General features: G+C 39.4%; 1 protein-coding gene across 1 annotated transcript; it reads right to left on the reverse strand.

Annotated features, from left to right (window-relative positions):
* Positions 1 to 5,619: 5,619 nt before the first annotated feature.
* On the reverse strand, positions 5,620 to 12,106 carry mier3b (mesoderm induction early response 1, family member 3 b). Its single transcript, XM_018759051.2, has 13 exons — positions 11,971 to 12,106; positions 11,148 to 11,172; positions 10,643 to 10,785; positions 10,078 to 10,203; positions 9,434 to 9,557; positions 9,023 to 9,096; positions 8,851 to 8,923; positions 8,592 to 8,737; positions 8,278 to 8,359; positions 8,100 to 8,194; positions 7,777 to 7,904; positions 7,079 to 7,224; positions 5,620 to 6,113 (listed from the first exon to the last, which is right to left on the reverse strand). The coding sequence occupies exons 1-13, from the start codon at positions 11,977 to 11,979 to the stop codon at positions 5,671 to 5,673; spliced, it is 1,614 nt and encodes a 537-aa protein (XP_018614567.1). The 5' UTR covers positions 11,980 to 12,106; the 3' UTR covers positions 5,620 to 5,670.
* Positions 12,107 to 12,893: the final 787 nt, after the last annotated feature.

A 12,893-nucleotide genomic window follows, 5' to 3' on the forward strand; every position in this document is an offset into this window, starting at 1 on the left:
GGTTTATTCCAGTTTCACAATTTCTCTAGAAGGGATGTTAAACATTAATTACAAAACTTCATCAAATATGATATTTCATTGCTTGCTGTTTCATTTAGACTGCATAATCTGCCTCCAGTGGTAGAGTATCATCTATAATTAATGCTTTAGTTTTTTTTTTTTTTTCCCCGACAAAAGTTAAATTTAGGAAATGAATGTAAGATCCAGTATACTTTAATGATTATTAGCAGTACAGGAACTCGCAGTCAAAAATCCAACAATTTAGATTAAGAATTTTTTTAAAATTAGAAAAATCAAATGACAGCACGGTGGTGTAACAGGTTATAAAATGTGGTGCGCTCTGTATGGAGTATGTAACGCTAATGCTTCACACGTCCTGCTGCGGCTGTATCTGGCATCGCAGTTGCCTGGGACAAAGTGCGTGCTAAACACATTATTATTATTATTATTATTATTATTGTGTGCGCTACTCGAGGGCTCACCTAGTAGTAGCCGAGGGTATTTAACGGTAAATAATTGCGTGTAACTGAGGAGGGGAGCGCGTGTGACGCGCTGCGCTGCGCACCAGGCAGGACTAGTTAGGCTCTTGGTTATATTAGAGGAAGGGGATTCCTCGAACTGCACGTTAATTTTTCCACATCAGCGGCCGCTCCCATAAAGCTATATCAGAACCAAATGCTGTATTGTAACGTCTCCCCAGGCTCAGGAATCAGAGTAAAAGGAACGTGCTCTTTATTTAGAGTTTTTTCTTCTTTATTTGACGGAACAGAATGGATTACCAGCCCAAGGTGTCTGGTTCCACACTGACTGTCCTACTCGACAGGTAAAATTTCTCCATTTATCATTAACGGAAATTAAAATTTTTATTCAATAAATAAATCCTATCATGCCAATAAAATCTAAAACAAAACAAAAATCCATAAGACCAACTAATGTAAATCTGACATGTGGGACCCTTAGAGACCTTAGAGTAAAAGACTAAAGCCAGGAAAATCTATTTTGTAAGGAGGAATGGAAAAGAATTCCTCTGAACTCATACAGAAAAACTACATTATTGCTGCTGATAAAGGGGGATTCTACAGTGACTGAATTATGGGGTGCACCTTTTCCCCTACCAGGCTTCTGCATGTTAACTTACTCTTTGTTGAATACATGACAAGACGTGTTAGGCAACATAATGCTCCCTCTAGAGTTAAGGCTTAATGAAGACTTTTAAAAAGCTACTGCTACCTGACCCAACTCAGACCAACTGGCTGTCATTTTATACTACTTAAGTATAAAATGACAGCCATTTAGGCAAGTTAATATGCATTGGAGATCAAGGTTTCAACCCACAAAGTTAAAGTAAAGCAGAAGTTACTCATAAGATTTCCAGACCTTTATTTCTGGATCTGTACACAAGGTATTAAAGTACAACAGAAAATACAAAATAATGCTCAACAAAACAGAACAATTCAGTGTTTATGTACAATATTATAAACAATAAAGATTTTTGTCTTGAACATTTCAGATATTAAATGCTGTTTCGATTGTCTATATTTCTGGCTCTATATATATTTATATATATTTTCATGTTTTGTTGGAACACAAAGGTGGTTTCTGAACTCAGACCAAGAAAAATTTTGTACTGTCAGTAATTGCTTTTTAAAATAAAATGCAAAATATAGAAACTAAAATAGTGTTTAGGGGATTTTTTTTTTTTTTTTTTAAATCAACATTTTCTGACAGATTTCAGTGAAGGGTTAAAAAAAGACACACTTCCCTACAGGTAAAATGCCATTACAATTACATTCTGAGTTCTTTTTTTCTATAACCATTCCATACAAACTTTGGATAAAATAAATATCACTGCACCACTACATTTGCTAAAGCTAGCAATCAATCAGTCCTTGGAAAGACAAAGAAATAATTGCACAACCTAAGTGACCAAACTGTACACTGTGTATTTGCCAACAACTGGTACTAAAAGGTACAACCATCAAGTAAATCTAATGTTGGGAGAAATTACACAGCAAGAACAGCAAGGAGTCCAGGAAAGGCAAAAGTACCGCAATAAACACAACACCAGGCACTAAATAAGCAGTCATTGTAGTTCCTAATGATGCTATAAGTCACAAATGTTTTCCTTTATACCATTTCCTTCAGTTTTGCTCAACAATAAGTGGATTACAAGTACAGCTAATTTAGCACCCGGAGTTGGTAGACAACAGCCTTCTGATTTCAACGTAAACATGAGGAAATAATGTTTGCTTCTGTATACAAAATGTTGCACCCTGACCTGTGCTCCGGTCACTCTAGCTACCCCAGGCAAACAGGCTCAATGGAAGCAGGGCAACATGACCACATGGCCAAAACCTGACCGTTCAGCTGTCCAATGGAGATGAATGGAAAATACTACATCTGCACCCTGTGTTGGACTCCCACTTTGCATTATAGTGTTGGAATATTACTTAACAGTAACAATGTCTCTTGCCGTCACACCGAGATAAAACATGGTGACCATAGTGCAACGTAATACTATACACTTCAGTGTTGCACAAATCAAATCCTCCATGTCATTTCAACCAGCAACTTGAGAGAAATTCAGTCTTCACCTTTTGCAGCAAAACCTTTGAGGTATACAAAAATGTATGGAAGTGTTCATTATTAAAGCTAGCTAAAAAAGACACTATCAAGTTGCAAAAGAGACTGTGCTGTCATCTAACATCAAGGTCATTCAGCAAAGTGGGAGGACTGAATCTCATCCTGCTGACCACCCTTATAAGGCATTCCTGCTGTAAAACAGCAACACCAACTGATAAAGCCTTAATGTAGGATGGCCATAACAACCACTGCTTACAACATGGGAGACAACCTTTCCAATGGACAGCTGGAGATGTTACCATTGGTTCTTTAAACCACGTATTACGATATAGTAGGGCCCATCTGAATTCCATTTTAAGACAGTAGCTGTACTAAGATTAATAAAATTTAAAAAAAAAAAAAAAAAAAAAAAAAAAAAAAGTTTACATCAACGAATGCAAAGCCTTCAAAAGCAAACGCAGTACTGAATAATAGCTTAATACATTGTAGGTAAAGCTGTTTAGTGGTACATTTTCGTGAACAATCACAGCATGCATGGATAAGCTGTCCTTTGATGCAAATAAAACCAATGAAAAAAGTCAAGTCAAACAAAACAAGTAATGTCTGTACATATTTACAAATTATTGCCTTAACATCAAGGAATTAAAGATCTTTGTCTCAACACAAATTCACAAGTTAATGAGGTCAAATACTCAACTTTTCATAACTACCTGGTGATTATATACATTAGTAACTTAGTGACCATCTCTCTGTATTAAACAACTTTGTTATGGTGAGCAATGCATTGGTCTCAAACATTCCACCATAGAAATAGAATTACTAGAGCGGTTACATAAATTATAAGCAGTGTGATATAAGCAATAATTGGAAAACTAATAAACTGAATAATTATGTGATTTATTACAGGCTGTGACAATGATACCTGATGTTCTCTGTCCCCTTTATGGATGTCTTTTAATCCAAATTAATATTTCAAGCAACTCAAACAGAAATGTTCACCATTTCAGTAATTCTATATCTATGCACTCCATGAGCTAACATTCAAAATTATTCACTACCCCTGATAGAGCTTTTCTGACCCTACTCTGTCTTATAATGCATAGATAAATTAAGTAAACACGCATACTGCATTAATAAAACTGGCAATGACTTCTGAGGAACCTGTTTATTCCAAAGACTGAGGATACTGGTTAAACTCAAAACCTCACAACCCTACACTGCTCAATTGGAATGAGTGTGAAGTGTGGGCTTCCGAGTTTTAAAAAAACAAGGCAAAAAAAATAAATAAAGCTAAAGTGGTATGGATGGCATAATAACAGCAACACTGGTAAAAAACCAGGTACTTCATGTCAAATCTATTTCTCCACATGACTCCAACTATTCACCGTAACAAGCTTCCTAAACTAAGGATGTACATGCACTGATCAACTTACAGAAACAGTACTAAAGTCAGTGAAAGTAACTATACTTGTACATCACAAACAGAATTTAAATGTGCCAATGCCAATTTTTTTTTAAGCAAAGTTGTTTTACTGTACATTTGCTAGAGAAAAAAAAAAGCAGTAAAAAGTACGTAGAACACTAAAGCTGCAATGACCCCGGTGCAGTCCGTAATACTCTCTGCAATAAATAAATATCAACCTCCTGACCAACTACAAACCACACATTTTCAAAAAACAAAACTTTTGGGGGAAAACGTTTTTAAGACAAGTTTTAACTATCAAGAAAATGAACAGAAATACCATGACAAAGTAGCAATAAATATATTGAAAATATTCATTTTGCTGAACAAGTTACAGTCTGCTAATTTTGTGGTTTGCCTTTCCTGGGAGCCACACACCCACCAGGGCTATCTGAAACGTCTGACTAACCGAAACGCGAACCACTGAGCCTACTTCATCTATGTACCTTCTGTACCATGTGCAAGTCTGAGAGGTGAGTAGTGGCACTGACAGGTTTCGGCAATGATAACTCACTCATGGTTTTACGGGCCTACAGGTGATTTGCCTCAATCTACCACTTGCGCAACATGTCCATGTCAGGATGGCCAACAAAACACTTCAAGATTATTCGACCCCTGCGACAAAAAATACATTGTGATGATGGCAATAAAAATGCGTGCTATCACTTTTGTTGGTTCACTGGAGCACTGTGTGCATGACAAACTGCACTTAAGTCCTCCAAGGGACCATAGTTCGTGGAGTTATTTTTCCAAGAAATACTTCAAAAGACTGCGCTGTGCCCAGACATTGACTTCTTTTAGGGATATATAGTTAAAACGAGCAACAGAGCAACTACCACAACTCTTCTTTGAACTTGGAAAAAAATACTTATGTAGAAAATATCAAAAATGTCCAACTTCTAGCCAACTTCAAAACAGCGTGTGGCGGTGAAGTCAACATCCACTGTGCAGAGGCATGGGGGGGACAGAATGAATCAAATCCTTTGGACACTAGTTTTTTTAATCCCCCAGTGTAACTCACATAAACTTTGGGGGAAAAATAAAGAGCTAAAATAAAATTTGACCTAGAAACTGAAGTGCTCCTCAATTTGCACCACTATGTGCACAAAAATCTTTGCACTAATGTGTGCACTGGTTACAAGGGGGAAACCTGGACCCTTTAAACAAAATCGCTACTTTACTGTGGGCCTGGCCCTTCTTGGTACCGGTAAATACTGATATTCCAAAGTACCAAAGGAAAAGAAAAGTATATAAAAAAACTGTTTCTGGCAGTCATTGTGGGTAGCCATTGATTCAACGGGCAACAGTTGGGCTCTTAAAGGCTTGTAGGAACCAGGAAAACGACATACATGCACAACCCTGCATTCAGGTCCCACAGCATATGGACACAGACATATGGTACTTCCAAACTGAGGACTGGAAAAAAAATGGCTATATCAACTCTTGAGAAATCAAGATTTTAGTTCTATATACGATAAAAGACATCACTGATGTCATAGTAAAAAAAAAAAGGAAAAACAAAAACAAATATATTTATATATACTGTATTTATATAATAAAAAAAATTCCAGTGAATGAGAATATGTACACATTTGACGGCGGGTCCATCAAACAGGAGGTGGCCCTCACTCGGACTGCAAGGCCGCGGGTTGCGAGTGCAACGAATGTGGGCTGATAAAGCCGTTCGGCTCACTAGATGACAGGCTTCCAAAGTCTGTAACGGACACGGCCATCTTGGCACTGGTTATGCGGTGTGTCCGGCCCTCGAAGCCGACACCTAGCTCGCTCACGGACACTTCACCGACGAGAGGCTCGGGAATGCCCATCTTGAGCCTTTTGGCAGGCCGCTCACAGTCCTTGCCACACACAGCAAGTGGGCCCAGCTCCGAGTGGTAAAAGCCCGCATCCAGCACGTTCAGGCACTCGCCATCCCCATTGGTGCTGAAGCCAAGAGACTCTGTATGGCTCAGGGCCCCGCGGTGAAGGTTCTCCAACTGAGGGAAACCGAAGGAGTCCAGGCAGCCCCCATCTGCTGGGTTGCACACTGTGGCCACGCTATTGGTCAGTGCTGTTGAGCAGAAAAGGTTAGTCAGTACCATCAGTAAGAGACTCCTTTTGAAACGATTATAGATACCACAAGGAGTAGAATCGTTTACATTTCGTTTTGGATTACTGTTTAGACAAATTTATTTTGAATGGATTTGCAATATGAACATAAAGTATAGATGTGACCCATTTTCAGTAAAGAGTTTTGATCTGTTGTGCATTACATTTCCAACAAGCCTCACCAAACTCAGGTCACATCAATGGATGGTTTAACTACAATACCAAAACCATTTTATAGATAGATTTGACAGAATCTCTTGTGACATTTATTGTAGTAGAACTTACACATTATATAGGAACTAACAGAAATTTCCTAACTGACATGTTGCCGTGCCCCACAAACCATTCAAAATAAATCTAAATTACAGATTGTGGGTGCTGTAAGAAGTACAGTAAAATCTAAGTCAAAACACAGTAACACCTGAACTTCAAGGTGTATTACACATCTCTTAAAGTTAAAACTGGCAACAAGATATGTCAAACTCCTGGAGACTTTAAATTCATCTTTATTCATTTAGCTAATGCTTTTCTCAAAAGTGACTTACATAATTGTTAAGTTGCTTAACAATGTATCAATTTATACAGCTGGTTATTTTACTGGAGCAATTTAGGGTAAATACCTTGCTCAAGGGCACTACAGCTGAAGGTGGGAATTCAACTTGCGACCTTTGAGTCTTAAGGCAGCAGTTCTAACCATTATGCTACCAGCTGTCCCACTACATTAAATACACTTCTCCTTGGTTTGATTCAAAATACCCCTAATACCAGTGACTCTGAGTCAAAGGGAACAAGTTAACCACATTGCAACTCTATTCATATTACCAAAAGATGGATAAACAGGAAGACCATGTAGCTGTTCCTTGACTAGCTCCATACAGTGAGTCACCCTCAGTCTGACCCACACCAAGGCCCCTAACTTCCCCTCACCTGTGAGGTCACTGGCGGTGATGGAATTGAGGAGGCTTAGCTGCTGTTCGGTAGGTGGTTCCATCCGGCCCCCGCTGGAGCACACCGAGGGTGAGCTGGCTACGGCCAATCCTTCCGCCTCGTCTACCAGCCGGTCCATCAGGTCCCTTATAGGGTGAACATAACAAATAATGGACCCTCAAGCAGCTGCTACTACCACTAAGTAGCCTTCAGCAGGAGGAGCAATATGACAGGCAAGTCTAACCATCTTACAGGCAAGTTCTGCATCAGTGTGGTGAGCCTTATTTCAGTGAGAATGGGTGCGTATTCCACAGCAGGATCCCCTGCACACAGCTCCAACTGCTGCAACCTATAATCATTCCTAATCAATTCCTTCAAGCCTGTCAGCCTATGAATTCAACTGAACGCAACTACCAAGCATTGTTTAAAAACCTATCAGCTGACAATGCAGTGAGGTCTGCAGCACCATCTTTAAATCTAACTAAATGAAGCTCAGACTGCAAAGATCAATTTGTTATGAGTACTCGCAAATTTCTCTAAACAGTTCTATTTCCCAGAAATTTTTGTTTAACATTCTTAAATACATTCATTATTCTAAGACACAATACACAAATTTAATGCAGAGCAATGAGTGATTACTATAACCATTTATTTGACACCATTTCTCACGTATCAAGGTTCATAACATAACCACTTACGTTACTCCCGGATAGCTGCTGTATTTTTTCTTCCCAAATCTGGTCTGCTGTACAAAGTAGTCAAAGCGCTCAGACTTTTTCCATATATAGTAGAAAGCTACACATTCAGCCACTGTCCTTGTTTTAACCTTAAAAGCACAAAAGAAAGATAAGCCATAAATACACAAAAAAACCCCATAGCTGTTATATACTAAGATACTTTTTAATCAGCCTTTTGTCACATCTACATAACTACCATGGATACTATGTTAAAATTGTGACTCTTTTCTCAGAGGTTGGGCTATGTTCTATTCTAGCAGATGCAAATGCATTGCAATCCTTACCTTGTGTTTCTGTATGAGGTGAAAGTTTTTGTCATATATCTGAAGAGCATGCTCAAAGTTTCTGCATTCTTCTTCAGACCATGGTAGCCCGTCTTCTACAATGAGAAGAAATTGGACCCTTTAGTTTTCCCTACTTCAAAATGGTATTACAGGCAATGACTCCAAGTCAATCACTCACCCTTTGAGGATTTTGCATTGCTACGGTGCCTTTTAAGTGCTTCATGGATGTTGTAATCACATTTTAGAAGCTCATACAATGCCTGAGAAATTGATGCAAAGGAAGCAGTTAACACAGTTCAGTTTAAGAAACTTACACAAGGTTATTTATTCTTCAAAGACTGTTTGGATTCCTGAAAATGGACCTTTTCAAATCGCCAATGTGAGGAAACAAAATCCTATATACCTTTATAGTTAAAAGGAGTGGTCTATCAGTCTCTAATATAATAATGCAGTTTACAGAAATAAACATGCACAACCAGCCTGACTTCCTACCTGCTCATTGTCTCGAACATGACTTCCCTCCCCAATGCCAGTCTTTCCATCTGTGACCCGAAACCCAGCTTCACGTAAGAAGTCCCGCACTTTACTCTCCGGCAACACCCCTGGACTCCACAACAACTGGTCCTCATCCTCATACGCTACAACACAATGACATCAAAACGTGCTCATCTCAGTTTCATGGAAGCTTCAACATCATGTCTGAGACCAATAACTAACCAATAACTGCACTGCACAGTATCCCCAAACTCACCTCTCTCGCCTTCAGCATAGCTGCATAGGCGTGAAGGAACTTCCGCCTGGTATTGAGATCCTACCATTATCTCCTGCAAAGGGCAAAAAAAATTGAATATTTTTGCAATAGATAAAAATATTTAAATTTTTTCCAATAGATTAAAAATAATTTTAAAGTGTTCCAAACGTACCTTCTTGGAGTCTTCTGGACTTACACCATCCTCCTCTCCTTCTGACTCTTTGTCACCATCATAAACAGTGTTAGCTGGAAAAAAAAAAACAGTACTGAAAGTACTATCTTGTGGAAGATGACCTTCATAAGCTGTTTTAAGCTTCTTAAGTTTTCTGGAAATCCTAAAAATTTTGTTGGATCAGATATTGCAAACATGAGATGGGGATGTGATGTAATGCAAATCCCAAAGACAAATAAAACAAGTTCCGAAGCAAACTGATTTAAAATCGGCAGCGGTGCACAGTGATGCACATCAAGAATGATTCAACGGTCTTACTGGATTATGCTATTACATATTATATTAATGTACGGAGCACACTGAATCAGTGAAGACAAAACATTTTTGAGTTTAAACTTTGAAAGTACTTACATCTAAGGCTCCTTGGGAAAAAGTCTGTGGCCTCATGAGAAGTTACAGATGGGGTCAAATCATCAGCTGAGGACTGAGTCTCTTCTTCATAGTCCCCTGACAAGAGGTCCTTTGCAATCTCCTCCTGTTCAACATCACAAGAACAAGTGACTTAAGCAGATGATATAAAAATATGCAAAGTAAAACATGAATAAACTAAAATGAACATTGTAATAACTACACGGTAAAAACAGCTATGGAAACAAGTTATATGGAATGCTTGAAACAATATAATGAGAAACCGTAAAGGATTATGATCCATTGCACCCCATTTGCAAACTACAGTGTTAAATTACAGTTTCCTGCAGTTTAATGGTTTTTGCCATGGACAAAAGCATAAACAAAAAAAATCTAATACAATAACTATATCCATTAATTTAGATCTGCATTGATTCACTGGAGGGATTTTTACCCGTCTGAGTTTATGATACCTGTTACGTGAATTATTCCAGCAATTACACATACGTCAATTTTGAGTATATACAAATATGGCAAAATACTTCAGTTTTCATAGGAAAAAGTGGCAAATATTCAGTTTTAAACCATGTGATGGAAAAATCCAAATGGCATAAGCACAACCACAGTTTCCGCTTTCCAGCAGTTACCTTGTCTAATGTCATATCCGGCAGCTCATCGGTCAGTTCGCCAGAAGAGCTGTCCATACTGGAGCCCGCAGCTGATGCCTCGTAGCGATATATGGCCAGCAGCTCCTCCAGCGGCATGTTTCCCTCCTGGTAACACACCGGGCAAAATGGTATTTGGAAAAACAGCATGACACATTTGCCGTATGTAAGCAATTTCATTCACCCACCAACATATCCCTTACAATGAAAGGGATGAGGGAGGAAAAGTCTTACTGAGGAAAAGGTCACACAGTCATCTAGAAAAGATTATAAAACCTTACCATGGTTACAATACTGTCCATTCCTTACCAGTGAAATATATATTTTTAAAGCAGAGTTTTTCACTTCATTCCCTTTGGTCGTATTCACATTTTCCTCATTTCAGAAAACGCAACATTCATTGTATAACTTACTGTATCTCTGCCCAGACTACCATTACAAAGGTGAATTTATTAAGGACATAGTTTTGAATTTTATAAAACATTGACTATGTGAATAAAAAAGTAATTTTGTGGGGGGGGAAGGTTAACTTCGAAGGGTGTGCTACCTTCTCCAGGTCCGCAAGCTCAGCTCGGAAGTTGCGGTCCCCTTCTTGCAGCTCCTCTTCCTCTAGTGTTCGTTCGTCGTCGAACTCATGGACCAGCATCTCGGCCGTAGGGTCGAAGTCATGGTCTTCTGAAGACAAAGACCCTGATGGAGTAGGGAAGCGAAGCTTAGCAGACACACACTCCATAAAAACATACATATCAGTAAACTGCAGCCCAAGAATCACGGCAAAGGAGTGACCATAACTGTTCCTCCTTCACGGACATAAAGTGTTTAAACCATCAAATAAAAACAAGATTTTTTTTTTTTTGGGAGGAGGAAAGGGGTGGGTTAACAGCACGATTTGGAGGGAAAACTCACTGCAAACTAACTGCACTTAAAAATCACGCATCTACGTCTCTTCCCGCTAATCATAATGTAATGCGCACATTCATTGTATTTTCTATGCGGTATACGTCGCTTTAGAGGAAAAGCATCTACTAAATGAATAATGTAAAGTAACTCACCTGGGCTTGAACTTCCAAAGGAAGCCTAGAAAAAAAAGGGAAATGAATCGGAGACGTCAGAATAAAGCAAGAACGTGATCGTATCATTGACACAGAGGCAATGCTGTCACAACACTGCGGCGGTTCAACACGAACACTGTGACTGTGTGACACCAACACACGACTGTCAGTCCATCACCGGCGCCCGACAGGGAAATAAATAATAACCAGCGCTCCGCTTTCCCGCTACATCACCACCCGTGTTTTTACAACCGTTCCTCGACGACGACCCATCAAACTAGCCATTCCGCCCACTTACATCGCGTTTCTACATGAGTAAGTGGAAAGTGCCCGTTCCAGCGGGGTTCGCAGCTACTACTAGTCGCTCTGACTGACTGTCACCGCGCTCCGCTCTCCAACGAACGAGCCACAAAACACAGCCATCTTCGCCAACTCACTCGAAAACACTCCACTGCGCGAAAACTGTCTTCCGAATTATGTATTCGGGGGGACCTGTGATGCTGTAAGCCAAAACACGAAAATGTGCGCGTTTTTCCACAGCCGGTTAGCTAGCTAGTCGTGTTTTCACCACCGCTCCGCTCGCAAAGCGCTCTCACGGGCTGTTTCATACCGACACGGAGCGGCCTAGTCCCGCAGGATGCCGCTCCGCGTTCAAAACCTTTTTTACATGCATACTCCTACCGATTTTGCCAACGAAGCCCACGTACCACAAAAAACAAAGCTTACTGAACACGATCGCGCGAACCAGACCGGACCGCAACGGCCGAGACGTTTAAAATCCCCCATTTAAAATTTGATGCTTCTTCCCTATTTTCCTTCTTACCTCCGCCATATTGGTACCTTTAGGCTAATAAAGTGGCTGCAGCCCCGGTACCCGGATCACGCCGGAGAACCAATGGGACGTCGCGCGTGCATCTCTACGGACAAGTTTCAAACTGACGCTTCACTGTGGAGAAGAGTCCAGAGCGCGCGCTTCGGCTTCGCCGTCGGTCACTTTTCGCTCTTCGCTTGCAGACATAGCGGAGCCACACGGGTAGCTTTTACTGCTGAAAATTATTACTATTATTGCATGTATAAAAATTACCAAAGTATTCTGTCAGCATAACTGTAATATCTGTCAGTATGGTGTTACGTTGTATTTTTAAAGAGTTTTTGGACGACAGACACTCTGACAGAAAAGACAAGCAGGGCATGACCATGATGATAATCATTACCTGAAATTGAAAATCGTAGCTTAAGTTAAGGACTCGTCAGAACTTTGACAAACCTTTTTAACATTTGTAATAACTTTGTTGGGGTTTTTATGTGTTTGTTCCTTGCGTAGGACAAATGTAGAACATGACTCTTCATTTTTGACATTTTGTGTGGATCTGAAAAAATATGATAAATTGCTTCAATCAATGGTTTATATTTTTCTTTTTATAATACTGTTTTAAATGACAGCCATAAAACTGAATAATTTGCTTTATTAGTATAAATTGTCATTCTGCAATATATATTCTGTGTTTAATTTGGTAAATTATTACATTTTTGGATGGACTTTGACAAGACATAATTAAGTCACAAAGACATTCCTTTAATTCTCTTCCTTATTTATCCACATCCAGTTGTCTCAAGTGATTAAGTACAGCATTTCTAAATTAATATATTGTATTTTATCTATCACATAATAGTAAAAGTAGGTAAGGCCACGACTTCACTAGTTTATTAAAATGTTTAGTTCTGTTGCCTCTGCAACTGGTCTGC

Source organism: Scleropages formosus, chromosome 17 (genome assembly GCF_900964775.1).
Source record: "Scleropages formosus chromosome 17, fSclFor1.1, whole genome shotgun sequence".
NCBI lineage: Eukaryota > Metazoa > Chordata > Actinopteri > Osteoglossiformes > Osteoglossidae > Scleropages > Scleropages formosus.

Excerpts from the sequence above, each read along its gene's own strand:
- mier3b (XM_018759051.2), bottom strand. Across the intron at positions 10,204-10,642 it reads AGCTTGCGGACCTGGAGAAG|GAGGGAAACATGCCGCTGGA; the intron begins GTAGCACACCCT and ends GTGTGTTACCAG. Across the intron at positions 8,738-8,850 it reads CTATGCTGAAGGCGAGAGAG|CGTATGAGGATGAGGACCAG; the intron begins GTGAGTTTGGGG and ends ATTGTGTTGTAG.